Source organism: Cyprinus carpio, chromosome A16 (assembly GCF_018340385.1).
Source record: "Cyprinus carpio isolate SPL01 chromosome A16, ASM1834038v1, whole genome shotgun sequence".
Classification (NCBI taxonomy): domain Eukaryota; kingdom Metazoa; phylum Chordata; class Actinopteri; order Cypriniformes; family Cyprinidae; genus Cyprinus; species Cyprinus carpio.
The window spans coordinates 14761518-14780742 of NC_056587.1; the positions used below are offsets into that span (position 1 = coordinate 14761518).

The window sequence follows — 19225 nt, forward strand, 5'->3', positions numbered from 1 at the left end:
TGCTTTTAGTTACTATTATTTAGTTACTACTATTTAGTAGTATTAAATATTTAACTCATTTAATTTTGCTTTTAGTTACTATTATTTAGTTATAATGAATAAGTGAAAAATAGTGATGTGACATACAGCCAAGTATGGTGACCCATACTTAGAATTCGTGCTCCACATTTAACCCATCCAAAGTACACACACACAGCAGTGAAAACACACACACACCGTCAACACACACCCAGAGCAGTGGGCAGCCATTTATGCTGCAGCTCCCGGGGAGCAGTTGGGGGTTCGGTGCCTTGCTCAAGGGCACCTCAGTCGTGGTAGTCGTCTCGAACCCACAACCTTAGGGTTAGGAGTCAAACGCTCTAACCACTAGGCCACGACTTCCCCAGACATTTTAATCAAAATAAGAGCAGAGAATACAAAAAGCCAGCAGATAAAGCCTTAACTTCCTTTTACAGATACTGGTTGCCTTATCATTGTCATAGGAAAAGATTGTCCCCTAGTGGCCATCTAGAACAAATGTGTGTCATTACAAGCTGGTTTAGTGAAGGAAATGCTACAAAAATGCATAGCTTACACATTAGACATTTAAAGCAAGCTGCAAGGAGTCGTGAGAAAAATGTTCACATTTTAATGGACTATTAGACTACTATAGTAATACGTCTTATGTCTGCTTTGTTCCTCTGTTAGTAAATAATGGACATTTATTCCGCTTCATTGGATCCCCACCCTTGCTGTTCTGGTATGAATTACTTTCATTATAACTATAAAAAGTGTCTGAACAGGCTCAGAGTACATGGGCCTATCAGTGGCTTTTTACACTTCCGTATATACAAAGACTAATAGCTGTAACAAGCATTACAATTAAAGGTCCACTGGATTTACAAGTAGTCCACTGAACTTAATTATCTGAAAACAAAGTGAAATACTCTATTTATAGTACGAGCTGGCTTAAACTGTCTCTCTGTGTCCTAAGGGAGTCTGTTCCATTGTTGTTCACCGTCCTGTTTGGAAAGCCATATAACTGTGGAAACGTTTTGTAGCAAACTAACCTGTTATGCACACTGGTGAGGAGTATAGTGGGTTTGATTTCATCATGACATTGGAAGTCTTCCAGCAATCTTCAGAGGTTAAGACCTGGGTGGAAGCAATCTCATGATTAGCCTATTGAGAAAGACTTAGCTGAATTTTTTTTTCCCTCATTACATGTGCTTTTATGTGATGCATGCCATGAGCTGGCCTCAACAGGAAATACTGGGCTTGTTCTGATATGATACTGCATGCTCATTCCCTCTGGTCTATAAGAAATTCCTAACTTTCTGCTGGTATTTATAAACTCCGCCTCTCACATAAACCCTGCCCAATAACAAGTATGAACAGGCAAAGATTAAAAAACAGATGAGCTAGACAGAAGTTCTCACCCCTACGACGTTCAAACAGACACTGCCCTTTGCAGAACGACACAGGAGAAACTGAGGAACTATGGGTTTATTTCCACCTATGTTTACAATGAGAACTTCAAGACCTCTAAGGTAAGGGGTTCTCTGGTCAAATCTCTGACGATCCTGGTGGAGTGGCGGTCTTTAGTCAACCCTAGTCTTTTTATTCGCCCCATTCGTCTGGTTGAAGTCATGGATCTCACTTTGTGGCAGTACCAGTTTCGAATCATCATGTTAGGAGACTCCACAGTGGGTAAATCATCCATGTTGAAGCGCTACACAGAAGATCTGTTTCTGGAGTGCATCAACCAAACGGTCGGAGTGGACTTCTTTGTACACTTCCTAGAGGTGGAACCTGGGGTGAGGGTCAAACTTCAGTTCTGGGATACAGCTGGTCAAGAGAGGTTTAGGTAAGTCCAAACATTTCAAATGTTCTACCATGGTTTGAACAAACTTGTGTCCAAAATCAAATACTTAAGGTCAGGGGTGTCCAATCCTGCTACCGGAGGACCAACGTCCTGAAAAGTTTAGCTCCAACTTGCCCCAACACACCTGTCTGTTTCTTATAATCCTGAAGACCCTTGATTAGCCAGTTCATGTGTGTTTATTTGGGGTTGAAGCTAAACTCTGCAGAAAAGTGTCCCTCCAGAAGCAGCACTGGACAGCTCTGTTTAAGGCAAACAATCCACAAGAAGAAGGACTATTTTCCCCTTAAAGTAACTTCTGTATGTTTACTAAAATGCTCAGTGTCTAAAAACAGTTTAAAGTTGCCTTGCTTCTGAAAAACTGGATTGTGAAACACTACTCATCCCAGCAGCAAGTATTTACATGATACATCCAGGAAGTACTTTGTCAGTCTACGCTAAAAATGGATTCACTGTCAGGCCTGGCTCCACAGGTGGGTGGAGGAGCGGGGGATTGGTCTTGATGACCCACTTATTCAGCCCACCCGGAGAGAACTATGGTCCATCTGACTTCTTAGAGCTTGAGTTGGGCCTGTTTTCTGGTATGCATGGATGACTTTAAACAGACAGATCACCAAAATGGAAACTTATGTCATCATTTACTCACCCTCATGTCATTCCAAAGTCTCATGGGTGCCAAGCCTTGTGACGAGGTGAGGGAGGCTAATGAAAAAAATTATTTGATTTAAGGTATCATGTCAATTTTAACTGCTAAAATGCCAGTTCACTCGTTTTACTACACACTCCATATTATAAGAACCATTTTGTGTTCCCCAAAGAACCTTTCAGTGAACAGTTCCATTGTTTTCTAGTGTGAAGAACATTTGAATAATCTAAAGAAACTTTTTTTCCCCTATAGAATCTTTTGTGAAATGGAAAGTTTCCATGTGTTTAAAGTTTTGTTATTTAATGCTCTTTGAGGTTAAGAAATAACATTTATGCCACAGTTCATGTAAGAATTTATTGCTGATTTTACATTATTTAAATTTGAGTTTGACATGCAGTTTTTGCAATTTCAGCATTACCCCATTCAAGTAAATAGGAGTTGGTCTTGCATGCCTGAAATAGTTGGAGGGCATTGCAAATATAACTGCAGAGTAAACTGACTCACCTTTAAAAGGACCTTGGAATTATACAGATTATCCAGTGAGAAAGAACATAAGGGTAATTGGATTTTATCCATCCGAAATTGATTGGTTGGTAAAAAAAAAAGTCGTTATGTACTAAAATGGAGCCAGAATGTAATGCAGTGTGTAAACAGATTATTGATTATCATAGTAAAGAGGTCTGGAAAAAATAACACTAAAAATATAAATAACCCTAAAACTATGGTATGTTTCAGGTCTGTGACTCGCTCCTACTACCGTAACTCAGTCGGAGGTTTTCTGGTGTTCGATCTGGGCAACCGCCAATCTTTCGAAAACATGAAGCAGTGGCATGCAGAGGTGTGTGAACGTGTACAACCCTACACTGTGCTCTTTGTGCTGGTGGGACACAAAAGTGACCGGGTCAAAGCTGGAGAGCGAGCCGTGGACCGAACTGAGGCAGAAAAGCTGGCAAGCCAATTGGGAGCGCCGTACATCGAGGCCTCAGCCAAAACGGGTCACAATGTGAAAGAGGCCTTTGAACTCTTGACCCGCCGGGTTTATCAGGGCTTAAAAAGTGGAGAGATCCAGTTGCGTGATGGGTGGGATGGAGTCAAGAGCTCAGCACCTACAGCCCAAATACTCCAGAGGAAACAAAACAAAGAAGCCACTGAGAAAAACAAGAGCTGTGCTTGTTAACTTACAATATGTGGATGTCGCAACCTTGGAGTGCACATCATCAAATAGGATGGATTGGTCTGACATTGCCAAATATACATAAAAGCAAATGTCATGGTCTTTCAGATTGTAGGTATTAAATTTGCTCATCAGCCAGATCTTTCATAACGGTATGGATAATTTGTGCTTATCTGCAAGATTTTAGCATTTGCAAACCACACTGAAACTCTTGTTTAATGTCATATACATAAATGTGTACATTTGATTACCGGTTGTTTGTTCAAATTTCTACTCAACTTTGGATAAAGGGGTCTTTGGAAGTGTGGCAACAGTGTTACTGCATCAGTTGAATATTTTAACTGCTACTCATCCTATTACGTTCATTGCCCTGCATATGGCCACATATTTCCATAAACATGGATGTATATTTGCTGATACAGAAAGGGCTGCCTAAAATTTATACCTATGCCTGTAATTCATAATTGCATGAGATTCTGGAGGTATTTAAGACTTAAAATAATTCACTAAAATATAACTTTTACAGATAATGGGAGTTTACGTATTCATTTGCCACAGTCTAGACACAATGTTGAAACAGTTTATGTTAGTTAATAACACAACTGGAGTGATTTCAGTAACAATAAATCACGATAAGTATTTTTTTATTCATGAAAAACAAGAGACCGTAAAACACTGTGATACATGGCAGAAAAAAAAAAAGTTTATACTCCGTTTAACTCCACAGAAATGTTCAAATCTGCCCACAAACCCACAGCAGAAGGGGTTTATGCACCATTTCCTATACATCACACATATATAACTCCCTCTAACCAATTAACCAATCTGCATTATGTCACTAGTCCCAATGCAATTAATTAAATAGGGAAGTGGTATTTATTTCTCTGGTAAAAATGACTGCTTACCTTTAGAAAGTCACACACTAAAGATTTCCTCTATAGTACTAAATATTACTTAAGTGATGAGTTCTATAACACCGAACACTATGAACAAATCAGACACATGGTGATTGTAATTGTGCATAGCTATTAATGCCAGCTGATCAAAAGTTGTGTGACTCCATGACGGGTCAGCTATACACGAAATATGAATGAAAATGTGGTTTGTGGGAGAAACAATAAACAACTGATGTCTGTGAGATTCTATAATATAATAAACCCCAGTACAGCACCAAGCCAGAGCCTAAAGTGCCCAAATAAAATGTTCACAAGGTGGTTTTAACACAAAGTGAACTGTACAGACATTTTACGTCACTTCCTACACACCTTTTGAATGCGAAATGTCAACAGAACCGTACTATAAATAGTACAACGCATTCTGTCTCTCTGATTAACATAACATATATAAATTCAATCCCTCTCCACTTCCAAAACTTGCAGAAAAAAAATGTTTTGTTGGTGCTTCCAATCATGCTACTTTTTGGTTGTTTTGCGGATCAATGCCATTCTCTGAAAGAAAAGAAAACAATATTTAGATATGCAAGTCATTTGTTTTTCATAATATCAGTTGAAGTGCATGAGAACGATAGCTGACCTGTTTGTGAGCTTCTGTGGTGCAAGCCTTCTTATAAGGTCGGATCTCATCTGAACCAAAACCAGGAATCCACATGTTCCACTGTCGTTCTGTAATGCAATGTTGGATTATGGACTATATTAACACAGTTCTTCAGATAGACATTCAAACAGTCTGCAATTGGCCTTGATTTAAGGATTTATAGGAAAAATAATGTAAACCGTTGTTTTTATTTTCTATAATACTAATGGTAATAAAAATAAAATGTAAAAGCACCAAGTTCAACATGAGGGGACACAATGAAAGATTAGTTCACTTCCAAAATAAAAAATTCCTGAGAATTTACCCACCCGTGTCATCAAAGATGTTCAAATATTTCTGTCTTCAGTCGCAAAGAAATTTTTTTTTTTAAGGAAAACATTCCAGGACCATTTAATGGTATATATAAGGAATAATGGCCTTGTCTAGTGAAAAAAATAAAAATGAATTTACTTTTTATAATCACGTTGGAAAGGTCATAAGAGGTTAGCTCTTTGTTTGTCCGGTTCTAAAAGGTAGGGTAGGGCGAAAAACTCCGACCTCGTTGTTTTACCTTTTTTATTGCACGTTTGCTTTGTAAACACAGGGTCGGTACTTCCGCCTACGTCACGCTTGACCTTTCCAACATGATTACGTAATGCCTGAAGTCGAGCTAGTGCAAGGCGAGCATTTGTGGTTAAAATATATATAAATTTTTATTTGTTTAAGAAAATGACCAATTATTTTCCTCGGCTGGGATCGTGAAGAGCCCTTTGAAGCTGCATTGAAACTGCAATTTGGACCTTCAACCCACTGGCCACCACTGAAGTCTATTACATGAAGAAACATCCTGGAATATCTTCCTCAAAAAACTTAATTTCTTTGCGAATGAAGAAAGAAAGAGACAAACGTCTTGGATGACATGGGGTGAGTAAATTATCAGGACATTTTTATTCTGAAGGTGAACTAATCCTTTAAAATAAAAATGTGTGTATTTATTTAAATTCATAAAAAAAGGCACTCAAACCACTAAGAACTGTATACGCAAGACCCTCACCCAGGTGTAGCTGGACATCTTTCACTTCAAGAGTGTTTGACTTCCTGTGTCGGGCAAGTTGGCATGCCGCAGTCACCACACTCTCAATGAAGTCATCGGCAATCTGCAAGAGCATCTGATGGGAAGGGAAATGACTCGTATCAACAGACAACAGCATATAGTGACACTACTTGGGGTAGGGTTTGGTAAGATTTTTACTGTTTTAGGACGAAGTCTCTCTTACTCACAGAGACTGCATTTACTGGATACGGTAAAAAAATTGTAATATTGTAAAATACTTTCCTGCTTAAAGAGGTCCTTGATTATGATTTTACTTTTTTACATTTAGTTAGTGTGTAAACGTTACTGTTTGAGCATAAACAACATCTGCAAAGTTACGATGCTCAAAGTTCAATGCAAGGGATCCTTGTTGAATAAAAGTATTAAAATAATAAATAATAAAAAATATAAAGTAATGTTCTAATTTTTTAATGTGCAAAATGTATAACTAAGGAACCATATCAATAATCTAATGACTAGTTTATATAATTTTTTTTTGGTTTTCACACCTTTATTATAGCAGCGTAAAGGTAAATGTAAAGGGATGCTTCTTATTTCGAAATACTATTATTTTATTCAAAATCGTTCAAGAATGAGTAGTCATTCAGGCAACCCAGACTTATCAAATGTCTTTACTGTTACTTTTTACCAAATTAATCCATCCTTGCTGAATAAAAGTGTTATAATAAATAATAATATAAAATAATCTTCTAAACACTGAGCTGACAAAAATGGATAACTAACTAGGAAACAATACACTTAACTGACTAGTTTATATATATATATATATATATATATATATATAAAATATATACTTGTGTACATCACTATAATAAGAGTAATACATACCTCCTCCACATCTTCATCGAGTTGCTCATTAGGGTCAATTTCTCTCACAAGATCCTGCAGTTTCTTCTTACTAAGCACCTGTTCGGAGGATATTAAATCACAAATGTGAAAAATACAAATAGAAGCAAAGTCTAAAACATTTGTATTGCTTGGTGTGTCACCTGAGTGCCTTCAGGGCTCAGTCTCCCTGCAGGTCCAGTGGTGCCTGGGACTTTCCCGGGGACGACGGTGCTGTTGGCCATGTTGGTGGAGATGGGTGGTGTTGAAGAGGCTTCTGCTTTCACAACTGTGAAGAAGTTAGAGCGACTAGTCTGTGGTGGGTACTGGGTCATGCTATGCTAGTCAAGAGATAGCTGTCATGAGTCCCTTCAAAGCCAGAGTGAGGTATGTTCAGCTGCAAAAAATAAAAAATAAAAGTATTAATAAATATTTTAGAGTCACTCAACACACAGAGCTCACTAGGAAAAACACATCACAGAACTGTCAACTGCTCTACAGGCTAACGACTTTAGCTTTTTAGCTTCGCTGATGTTTTTTGACATTATCAGCTTAAACTACTTGGGCAAATGCGTATATAATGCTGATACCAGTAAATGAAAATTAACAAATAAATCATGTTTTGTCTGAATGTTTTCGCGGTTGCTATAATTCACCACCACATATATCAGTTTCAGCTTAGCTTATTAGCAGCTAGCATGTAAACATATGTGCCAATCCACGTCTCGCGATGCTTTCCTTTTGTTTTATATAATCCTGTGAGATGATGAATTAGTGTAGTACCTGATCCAAACAATTCTGTATTATCTTCCCATCTTCAACATTTGTAAACTGAAAATATTCAAAAGCCCATGTAAGTTGACGTTATTCGTTCTACAGGCGCCTCTTCTGACTCGCGAACGGAGCTCTGGTGAGTTATCGCGAAATGTCAGGGAATGCGTTTTACAAAATAAAAGCCGAGATGAAAAGAAGGCATTCGTCTGCGGAGAAATTAACGTCTATTCAAAATTACAGTTTTCTTTTTTTTGTAATAAAGGAATGTGATTTTAATACATGTTACGCTCTATAGGGGGCAATCAATTTTTCATTCTTCCTCCAATTTGTATTTACAGTAATAGTAGTAGTGTTTACAATAGAAGTCAAAAGGGTAAGATTTTAAAAGGCACTGGATTTACTGGTCATACCTGGAGCTTAAAAATGTTTGCACAGACAAGATTAGTAAGCAATTTATCACACTAGTCTCATGTTGACACACATAATGCTTAATTCTTATGAATACACTTTTAAAACTGTGTAATGCTTTTTCTGGACTTGCCCTATTTGGTTTCATTGTAAGTATATCACGGAACACTTGTTTAAAAACATGTACAGTGTGCTTATATTCTGCCTAAAAATGACACATTAGCTTTTTTTTATCCATTTATTAAAATTTCTAAATTCATGTTAGAAATGTAATGCTTCATGATTATATGTATTTCCACTTTAAGAAAGTGATGGGAATTTGATTTCAGATATCTCAGAGTCTGGTGAACTACTGCCACTTCGGTCACTGTATGTGTCCCTGAGAGAAAAAGAGAAGAAACACAAGATAAAACACACTGGTGGTAATCATTTTTAAATAGTTAAGCTCATCTTAAGAGAGTTAATTAGGCAAAGTACCGAGGTGAGAGCCGGCATCCTTTCTGTAGATAGTTCTGTAGTTTCCCAGATGCTGCCAGCAGAAGACCAAAATAAGGAGGGGAGGGTTTGATGGGGCGAGAAGTGAATTCTGGGTGGTACTGCACTCCGACAAAATAAGTGTGATCTGTCATGACAGAAGAAACAAGCTGAAGCAAATACTGACTGTTTCTCCGGACAGGTGCAGATATTGGAGATTCACTGACCTTGAAGTTCAATGATCTCCATTCGCTCCCCCTCCAGGTCCTGACCCACAAATCGAAAACCTCTATCCTCAAAGTGGTGCTTCAATTCTGGATTCACCTAGAAAATAGCAAAAGAATCTCATTAAACAAATGGGGGGGGGGGTATACATAAAAAAAGTCATTTTGTTAATATTAAAGTGAACCTCAAAGCGATGTCGATGCCTTTCGTCCACATATTCAGCATCTCCATACAGCTTTCCTACAACAAAACAATTCAAATATCACTCAAATCTAATAAAAATTTTAACAAAATTTTTAAATTAAAACAAAAGATGACAACTTACGAAGAACGCTGGAGGTGCTTTTGAACAAAGTGCGCCTTTTTCCCAACCGCATGGTTCCTCCCATCTGCCCAGGATTGTGCTCCGGCATTTCAATCACCTGATAACACAAACAGATCTCGTCACACCACAAGAAAAAGAATCATAATGCAGATACTAATTTGTTTTTACCAGAACATTACCTACCACTGGATGTTTTGTTTCAGGGTCAAATTCTGTTGAATTGGCATCTGTTGAGAGGAATGAAGTTCAAATGAAAACACTTTAAAAGCATGTGCGAAGTTTGATTTGAAAGACTTATCATAAAATCTGGTATGGGTGTGTTCTTACCTTCCCAGCCAAGTACATTACGAGCAAATTCACACACTGCCAGCTGCATGCCCAAACAAACACCTGCCAAATGAGATTTTGATTGATTTCAAATGGAACCACAGGCACGCTGTCAAAATAACACTAGATAACTCTGCCAGTTTTCTGAATAGAATTTGTTACCTAAAAATGGCTTTTTCCGTTTCCTCGCCCAGTTAATGGCTTGGATTTTTCCCTCTGTGCCTCGCACACCAAAGCCTCCAGGAACAAGAACCCCACTAATAGCACATTGAAATAGTCAAATAAACATTCAAATGAACATTCGATCAAGAAATATTCAAAGTGAATGGCAGTTTGTAAACTATTTTACCTCCAGAATGTGACATATGCTGTGCGGCTTAATATTTTTGCGGAAACCATGATACATTTTAACAAGATTCTTTGATAAATAGAAATTAGGAAAAATAATGAAAGCAGAACCTGTTTGTATCCATTGAGTATTAATTACACTGTGAAAAAGTGGAGCGTTATATGCCGGAATGAAGCCAGAACAAATTAAAGTTAGCTAATACAAAGCCTAAATAGCTATTTGGATATTGGTTAACATTATCCAAGACCCCACAGAGCTGAAATAACACCATCTGAATAAAACCTATAATTTAAATGTTCTCACTCACTCAGCACTGCAGAGCTTCTGCCAGGCCTCATGGTATTTCACCGGCTCCTCCTGCAACGCTGCTGGCTCCAGGTCTGCCGAATCAATGTACTGAAATGAAGGTACATTTTTTTAAAAAGTTTTTGAAAGTCTCTTATGCTCACTAAGCATTTATTTGACCAAAGATACAGTGATATTGTGAAATATGCAAAATTCAAATTGAATTCATCTTCATCATAAAAGCACAGAAAATTGCTACTAGCTCCTCTGAGATTCCTTACCTTGACCTCTAGCTTATAGTTGATGGCGAGGGCAGAGTGCTCCAGTGCTTTAATAACAGAGGCATACGAATCTGACAGCTTGGTGTACTTGCCTACTAAAGCAATGGAGGTTTGCTCCAGGAGTCGGTCAGACCTATGAAACAAGGACAGACTGCTTAAAACATCTATACCAAACTTGGCATTTTTTATAAGAATGCAATTTTTGAGACTGTTAGGTGGATCCGAACAGTACAAACCGGTCTGACATCTCCTTCCATTTTGTGAGCATTTTGCGAGGTCTCATTTCAGTGAGCAAGTTCAGCCTGCGGCAGAAATAGTCAACTATACCCTGATCCTCCAGGAGTAAAGGTACTCTGTAGATGGAAGACACATCATGTATGCAGATCACCTGTTCAGGTTCTACATGGCAAAACATGGAGATCTTCTCTTTCACAGCTGTGTCCAGTGGAGTTGAGCAACGACAGACAATCTGCAAACAAAAACAACAAATTCTCAGAAGCACAAAAGAACTGGAGTGAATTTACTTGGATTGGCTCTTTTTATGGCATATTATAGAGAGCAGAGACTGACTAGATCAGGTGACAGGCCAAGTCCACGAAGCTCCCGAACACTGTTCTGTGTAGGTTTGGTCTTCTGTTCTCCTGTTGAATTGGGCTGAAAACACATCCAAAGAGCATAGAAGTTTTTTTTTTTTTTTTTTAAACTACAAATGATTAAATATAACTATTAGTTAAAAAAACAATAAAAGTGATTGTTTCCTACCTGAGGTACCAGACTGACATGGATGTTACAAAAATTCTCTCGTTTCACTTTAAACTGAAACTGTCTAAAAGCTTCAATGAAAGGCATACTCTCAATATCTCCGACTGTACCTCCAAGCTGTAGGGTGGGGGGGGGGGGATTATAAATAAATTGTATTATATTAGCATTTATTTATGTTAAATGTCTATATTCATATGTAATTATACATTTTGTTTTTTTTATTTTAACTCTGACAATGGTGTAAAAAAGCATGCAATGCTTACAGATATATAATCCAGCATTATTTAACCTAACATTCCAGCCAAACTATATAACCTAAGCAGTAATGCACCTTTTTATCTTTATTGAACGCATTTTTCATGAATACAAAATTTATTTTACATTTAATAACTGTTGCTTTGTACTTGGTAGAAAATGTTTCCTCAAAATGTACAGCACAAAAAGATATACCTCAATGACACAGACTTCTGGTTCAATACCATCATCGTCCACCGAGACCTTAGCCTGCCGCATGACCCATTCCTGAATAGCATCGGTAATGTGTGGTACCACTGTGAGAAATTATTCATATTCAGCTTACTCAAACCATATTTCCCATATGTAACCTCCTCAGAAGCATGTATGGTGAGCAACAGATGCTTCAACCTTTGTAATACAATCAGAAGAGGACATGCAAAGTAGCTTAGGCTAGGTGCTGCTAAATACTTCAAGGTACAGTAAACATCAAGGTACATCTGTCACAATACAATTTATTGCATTGCAATTTCTTTAATGCAGTATTGTTAGAAAAACAATTGCAATATACTGATATATACACTACTGTTCATAGGTTTGGGGTCTGTACATTTTTATAAAGAAATTAATACTTTTATTTTAAAAGCAACCAACTGATCAAAAGTGACAGTAAAGACATTTACAATGTTATGAAAAACTTCTTTTTTTCAATTAAATGTTGAAAAAACACATTCTGTTAATTAAAGAATCCTGAAAAAATGGAATCATGGATTACACAAATATATTAAGCAGTACAAATATTTTCAATATTTATAATAAGAAATGCACCAAATCATCATATTAGAATTATTTCTGAAGGATCATGTGACAATGAAAAAATAGCTTTTGAAAACTCAGCTTTGCCATTACAGGAATACATTTCTTATAAAACGAAAAAGTGTATTCAAGTAGAAACAATTATTCTAAATTGTATTAATATTTCACAACATTACTGCTTTACTACATTTTTGATCAAATAAATGCAGGTTTGGTGAGGATAAGAAAAAAAAACATAAAAAAAGACCATAAATTATGAAATTATGAAAAACAAAAACAAAAATTTGAATGGTAGTGTGTGGTATGGCTGTATAGGCACAGATACAATGCAAACTGAATATAACAGAATGCACAAAAATATAGTCCAAGTATATTTTAGGCTCAAACTCAAGACAAGACTGAGATAATCCTGTTTCCTCATGCCACATTTCATATTTATGTTCAAATCCTCGTGACTTTGTGTAGCTCACCTTGTACAGTTTTGCCCAAGTAATCCCCATTCCTCTCCTTGTTTATAACAGACTGATAGATCTTCCCCGTTGTCAAATTGTTGTCCCTGGTTAGCCGGATGTCCAGAAAACGTTCATAGTTCCCTAAATCCAAGTCAACCTCTCCCCCATCATCCAGCACAAACACTTCACCTGTTAAACAGAGCCACAGAGATATACACAGTCACACACACACACACACAGACACAACAACACTATACTCTATATATACTCTATAACAAAAAAAAAAAAAAAAAAAAAACAATTCAAAATAAAAAATATCTCATGTAGCAGCAGTTCATATTTCAAAATATCAAACGGGGTCAATCTCTTTAAAGTAGTCTACACTTACCATGTTCATAGGGAGAGAACGTGCCTGCATCGATGTTGATGTAGGGGTCGATTTTGATAGCAGTGACATGCAGGCCACATGATTTGAGTATAGTGCCCACACTGCTGGCTATGATGCCTTTACCAATGCCAGATATCACACCGCCTGTCACCAGTATGTACTTCATTATTCAACAGCGTCTATCAGTACAAGAATGATGATGATGTTTATTTCAACAATGATGTAATACATATGACAATCAGCCACAAAAATACTCTGTTGTATATTTAAACAGAATAACAAGTGGATTAATATTGTTTTTTTTTTGTTTTTTTTTTTACTCAAGTTATTCAAAAACACATAGAAATGCAATTCATAAAAATTAATTGAATACATTAATAACATCGTTAGTGGGTAAACAGACAATAGCGATTAAACTAAACATACATTTATAATGAGCATGCCAAATTATGCAACTCCAGCAGGTAATGTTAAGAAAGGACAAACTGCACACCATGATGACCTTGTAAACAAATGCAAAATAAGCCAAAACGTCATTCACTAAAGCGTCATATAAAATGTACATGCCATGACCAGAGCGTTTCGTAGTGTCTTTTAATGATAGGCTCATCACTGAAACGCATTAGAGACCCTAGTAGATTACATAACATTGCAGTGAACGTGCATGTTAGTACAAATGACTAGCGAGGTACAATGCATGAACATAAAATTAATGTTTAACCGTACCTGAACCCGTGGCGTTCAAATATCTAAAAACCGTAAATTAAAACCATCAACAGATTCAGTGTAAACGAGCCATCTTGACGAAACGTTTGTTTGGATGTCTGCGAAATGCGGTAAAACAACACGTGGTTTGGGATCCAGTGCTGAGTTCTTACTCTAGCTATGCCACTCTCAGTTACAGAATGAGCCAAACTCCCTTTATTCTATAGTCTTTGTTATAACATAGAATGAACACTATGTTAACAATGTATTGCGATATTTTATGGCATAATTTCTGTAGGCTTTAAACCGCATTACATCGATGTAGTCCATTTATTTTTAAATATGTTTACATACAGTTAGCCTAACGTTACCTTCCCAGAATAAAACGTGTAAATGGAGGAATGGGCTCACATTTCACCACTGCCAGTTTGCAGTGCAGTTTATGTAAAATGTTATATTGATATCATCTAGGCCTATTTATAAAATGAGTATTATCAATGCTTAACTGCAATGTGTTGCGCCATGCTTGTAATAAGAGTAATGAGAATCAGATTTCCAGTTAACACCTCTAAGAAAAATAGCATATTAGGGTCGATATGTATTAAAATATGCAAATGCAAATGCATTTTTATACAAAACCCCAACCAATTCCTTATTTTATTCTAGATTCTGATTTCTATTTCAACATTGTCAAAGCGCCGTTGAAACAGCAAATCTGTTTCAGTGTTCTTTATTAGTATGAAAACATTTAGCCTTTGGACTGACATTTAGCTACAAAATACAAAACGGATATTGCGGTGAACATCCTCCTTGTACTTACATTAGCGATTTTCTTATGAGTAAGATAAATTGTTGCCAACAGGAAAGAATCTACTGGAGTGGCAACGCTAGAATAAAATATCTGTCTATTATAAGCGACGTTTGACGTCACGCTGACGTCAAACTTTAAACACGAGCAGCAGGAGTCGCGCGGGAAGCATATGGCAAAGTCCTATCAAAGAAGGAAGGTCTTTCTCATGTTGTATATCCATCTTTATCTTTATTTGTTGAGAACAAAATTGCCAAAGAAATCAATATATATATATATATATATATATATATATATATATATAATTATATCTATATATATATATATATATATATATATATATATATATATATATATATAATTATTATTTTATTATTATTTATTTAATTATTTTCTTTTTAAAAAATAAATCTCATAAATAAAAAAAGAGGTGCCCTCTAACTGCAGAGCAGAAGGAGGTATTGATTAGATTTTTTTAGATTTTTCTGACATGATAAACATTTTTAAAATAAATTGGCTTAAAAGATGTCTTGCCAATCCAAGATGCATTTGGTAGCCTTTCCTTTATTTTAAACTGCAACTACCTTATAAACCTACCTACCTACCTATTTATAAAATATTATGAAGAAATGTTTAAAGAAAATACATGTATTTAAAAACTTTCCCTGTATATTAATGTTTGTATGTTATTGTATCAATAGTGGTAGTTTATGCAATCTTATGTCTCCTTGTCTTTTGTTTTTCATTGTTTTTTTGTATAATCATTTTTTTTCTCTCTCTATTTGTTTTATTATTTGTATTTGTATGTAATTCCTTGGCAATGTTCTTATGTTATTGAGCATTAATAAAAAAAAAAAAAAATAAAAAAAAAAAATCATGCGGGAAGCGGGATTTCTGAAAACGAAACATTTTGAGTTTTATTCCTGTCAGTGATTTTATCTAATTCTGATTTATTTGGTTATATACAAGATATATAAAAATAAAAGTAAGCAATAATTTAAAATAATAAAATTAATAAAAATTAATGTTACTGACAAGCATAAATTATAAAACCCCGATATGTTCGATTGAACAAGCCTGCTTAGATGCTATTAATATTAATTTCATTTGTAAGTCGCTTTGGATAAAAGCGTCTGCTAAATGATTAAATGTAAATGTAAATGTAATATTTATGGCTTGCAGTCATAATAAATCTGGCACTCAGTACTCCATATATTTATAGCCACCAGATGGCGCCATGCGCCATGAGAAACATTAAAGAGGCAGTACAATTCACACACAAAATGTTTATTGACAGTTTAAGGTTACATGAAACCTGTGCTGAGTCATAAAAAACAAAAAAACTGTTTTCAGTTTTGGTTGCAGTTTTTTTTTTTTCTATCCAGATTGTGACCAGCAAGACTTAGATGAGAACACGATGGAGAGAAACTGGAAACATTGCAAGGACCAAACACATCAAAGCTGATTAGTTTTGCCAGGTACCTCTCTCTAAACGATATGTGGTTGTGAAACATGACAGCCGTTGACATACTCCTCTTCCCTCCAACCCAGAAATTAATAATCAATGATTAGCATCTGAATATGAGTCACCCATCACTATGACTGAATACATCACCAGTGCTTTCCTCCAAAAGTGTATAGACCAAATGAATTATTCAGAGACTATAATTCATCCAATCCTTTATATAACATTTCAGTCAATAGCCGAGATGTTTCTCCCCTGGCGACAGCTGGGTTAGGTTTGATTATTATTTATCTAATTATAGCACACTGTCCTTGGTTTCGGCTGAGCTGGAGTAAGGTGTGTCACATAGGACTAACATAAGCATTGCAGATAATCACACCAGAACAAACCGCATTTGTGTTTGCTGAGACTCACATGTAGAGCTGTTAGCATCATGTCAGATCACATCAAGTGCATCTTTAGGCATATATTTTGAAAATGCGGTTTAAATGTAATGTTCTTTGATTATACTTTAAAAGTATTTTTAATGCACTCAATCTTTTGTTCATGTCATACTTATAAAAATGAGTTTTGGTCTTGACACCTGGTGGTGTGGATGCAGCATCACGCAAAAGCAAAGTTTTCATTTACCAAAGCCATTATACAGTTTTAAATATACTGTTTTTATATCTGTCTCTGCTACAGATATGCAGAGATTTATTGTTTGTGTCCAATTTTGACAGATTGTCAATAATCTTTATACTAAAACAATATGAAACAAGATTTTATTAATTATTAATAGCAGTAGTGGTAGTGACAGTAACAACAACAACAACAACAACAATAAATTGTAATGCATTTTGTTTTCTATTATGTATTTCTATTATCTCTCTCTCTCTCTCTCTCTATATATATATATATATATATACACAGTACATCAATGCTATATACATTAGTGTATTATTATCATTATCATTATTATTGTTATCATCAAATAAAATAATACATCTTATGTTTTCTGTTATGTATTTCTTTTTTAATTGATTTATTTTATACAATAATGGAAAACAACAACAACAATAATAATAATAATAATACATAATATTGTATTTATCAAATAAAATAGAATGCATCTTATGTTTATATAGTTGTATAAAGAAATACATTTAAATAATAACACTGCATTTTTTATTTTCTTTTTATTTATTTATTATTAAGGAGAAGAAGAAGAAGCATTGTAGTAGTACTAGTTTTGTAATAACATTTACTGCAAAGTTTTTTGGATCGTTTGTAAATTTTAAATTGATTATTTTTAACATTTAAGGTTAAAATGCGATGCGTTTAGTATTTATTAAAATAATGTTTTTTTTAAACATACTATTCATTTACTTATGTATAAACTTTTTTAATGAGTAAAGTTATACATTCATGCTAAGGAAACCCCATAGATTTTTGAAAATAGTGTGTAATGTGCATAAATGCAAAATAGTTGTCATGATGGTAATCTTTGGGTACCTTCATGACAACTATTATGCTTTTATGCACATGGAAGCAAATAAATGAGTGTCTTACTAGCATGACAGAACGAAGACAATCTAATATCATCTTTTACAGGCTTGTGAGCTCAGAATCCACCTACAACATCCTCTTAGTAAAAGCCACAATTTAAGAGGAAAAAAAATGCAGTTGGAGGGTGTAGTCGATAGTGAGCCTGGAATGAGCCCTAATTTGATTATGAAGGCGGGTGAAATGAGAGAGAGAGAGTGTTGTGCTGAAAGAATAATCTCAATTTTAACCAAACAAACACTATTCAAGAGATATCCCCAAATCATTTTTTAATCACCTCTTTTCTGAGGTGTTATTGAGCAGCGGCTGGTCACCTTTGTAATTACAGACACAAGTGTGCTCACTGTTGACACACACCGCCTTCTCCATAATGGTCATGTTAGGGGAGGTCTGGAAATTAGAAGATTGTGCAATTAAGTGAAAACACATGCACTATGGTTTGTATTTTGGTGTAAACACACCCTGCTCATGTATTTGGCATAAACAGCTATGAGAAGCAAATTGTGGATCAGTGTTTAAACGAAAGGCTGCAAGTGTATATTCTGAATGCTACTGTGTGTTTATGTTGAGAAAATGAGATTTGACTTTGAGGAGCAAAATCAAGCGTCTTTAAGGATGTCTACTGCTCTTTCAACCAATTTTACGACAACTAAGATGAAATAGTGTTCGTTGTACACTGCACTGACCGATCAATGCGGACTCAGAGAAACATTGTCCTCTGTCTAATGAAAGTCATGTATGAAATCCAGATTTGGTGAAACATCTAGCATGTGATCCTGCGCCGGCAAACCTAGAACACACACCATTCACAAGTCAGATGTTTAGCTTGTAGACAAAAGACTCTTTGTCACTTGTCTCTTATCTAATCATTTTGTTATGTACATATGAACAAACAATACAATCCCTTGCTTAAGGGTAGACAGCAGGGCAGCCTCAAAATGCCCACATTATTTCACAACCTCTCAAAAGATGCCACATAATGCTCATACTTTTGAATCATTACACAATTTTATTCCTTAACTCCTAGAATCATATTTTAAGTCTTATTTTGTCATTTTACAATGTTATTTATTCCTGTGATGGCAAAGCTAAAATTTCAGCAGCCATCTAAAAATGATATGATCGATATGTCATGATAACATGTTTTTCCATTACTTTAACACATCAAAATAAATGTAACCAATTTCAACTTCATTTGTAATGTTATTAGTACATGAGATTTTTTTAAAGTCAGTTTAATATTATTTGTAAAAATAAAACTTGTTAATACTTTAGGATTTAAAGCAGTGTTTTATTTATTTATTTATTTATTTTTTTTTTTTTTTTTTTTTTTTTTTTTTTTTTTTTAACAGTCATTACTATCAGAAATCATTCTGATATGCTTATTTGGTGCTTGGGAATCCAAATCCAATCCAAACATTATCAATATTATTAAACAGTAGTGCTTAA

At 35.4% G+C, this 19225-nt stretch overlaps 3 protein-coding genes across 6 annotated transcripts; 1 reads left to right on the forward strand and 2 right to left on the reverse strand.

Moving 5' to 3' along the window:
* Positions 1–1384: 1384 nt before the first annotated feature.
* LOC109104997 (ras-related protein Rab-39A-like) lies at positions 1385–3928 on the forward strand. Its single transcript, XM_019118327.2, has 2 exons — positions 1385–1846; positions 3243–3928. The coding sequence occupies exons 1-2, from the start codon at positions 1629–1631 to the stop codon at positions 3682–3684; spliced, it is 660 nt and encodes a 219-aa protein (XP_018973872.1). The 5' UTR covers positions 1385–1628; the 3' UTR covers positions 3685–3928.
* A 380-nt stretch (positions 3929–4308) lies between these two features.
* On the reverse strand, positions 4309–8093 carry LOC109104998 (transcription initiation factor TFIID subunit 12-like). Its single transcript, XM_042772880.1, has 6 exons — positions 7937–8093; positions 7318–7550; positions 7157–7234; positions 6269–6383; positions 5215–5303; positions 4309–5129 (listed from the first exon to the last, which is right to left on the reverse strand). Exons 2-6 carry the CDS (start codon positions 7486–7488, stop codon positions 5094–5096), a joined length of 489 nt encoding a protein of 162 aa, XP_042628814.1. The 5' UTR covers positions 7489–7550; positions 7937–8093; the 3' UTR covers positions 4309–5093.
* Positions 8094–8172: 79 nt separating this feature from the next.
* On the reverse strand, positions 8173–14918 carry LOC122148017 (CTP synthase 1-like). 4 transcript variants are annotated; one of them, XM_042772877.1, is made up of 17 exons: positions 14779–14918; positions 13254–13432; positions 12884–13054; positions 11814–11914; positions 11364–11480; positions 11172–11255; positions 10838–11070; positions 10602–10734; positions 10343–10431; positions 9849–9943; positions 9687–9749; positions 9543–9586; positions 9360–9456; positions 9219–9274; positions 9037–9133; positions 8813–8957; positions 8173–8714 (listed from the first exon to the last, which is right to left on the reverse strand). In XM_042772877.1, exons 2-17 carry the CDS (start codon positions 13417–13419, stop codon positions 8636–8638), a joined length of 1770 nt encoding a protein of 589 aa, XP_042628811.1. In that variant the 5' UTR covers positions 13420–13432; positions 14779–14918; the 3' UTR covers positions 8173–8635. The 4 variants fall into 4 exon arrangements, with proteins under 4 accessions (XP_042628811.1, XP_042628813.1, XP_042628810.1 ...); XM_042772879.1 differs by lacking the exon at positions 14779–14918 and adding an exon at positions 13980–14152 and having other exon boundaries at positions 13254–13397; XM_042772876.1 differs by lacking the exon at positions 14779–14918 and adding an exon at positions 13980–14149.
* Between the last annotated feature and the right edge of the window lie 4307 nt (positions 14919–19225).

Coding starts and splice junctions, on each gene's coding strand:
- LOC122148017 (XM_042772877.1), bottom strand. CDS start 13,419: ATGAAGTACATACTGGTGACAGGCGGTGTGATATCTGGCATTGGTAAA. Junction 11,481..11,813: donor CAGAAGTCTGTGTCATTGAG/GTATATCTTTTT, acceptor CCCACCCTACAG/CTTGGAGGTACAGTCGGAGA. Junction 11,071..11,171: donor TTGGCCTGTCACCTGATCTA/GTCAGTCTCTGC, acceptor TTTTGTTTGCAG/ATTGTCTGTCGTTGCTCAAC.
- LOC109104998 (XM_042772880.1), bottom strand. CDS start 7,488: ATGACCCAGTACCCACCACAGACTAGTCGCTCTAACTTCTTCACAGTT. Junction 6,384..7,156: donor TCGATGAAGATGTGGAGGAG/GTATGTATTACT, acceptor CCTTCCCATCAG/ATGCTCTTGCAGATTGCCGA. Junction 5,304..6,268: donor AGATGTCCAGCTACACCTGG/GTGAGGGTCTTG, acceptor ATTGCATTACAG/AACGACAGTGGAACATGTGG.
- LOC109104997 (XM_019118327.2), top strand. CDS start 1,629: ATGGATCTCACTTTGTGGCAGTACCAGTTTCGAATCATCATGTTAGGA. Junction 1,847..3,242: donor GCTGGTCAAGAGAGGTTTAG/GTAAGTCCAAAC, acceptor GGTATGTTTCAG/GTCTGTGACTCGCTCCTACT.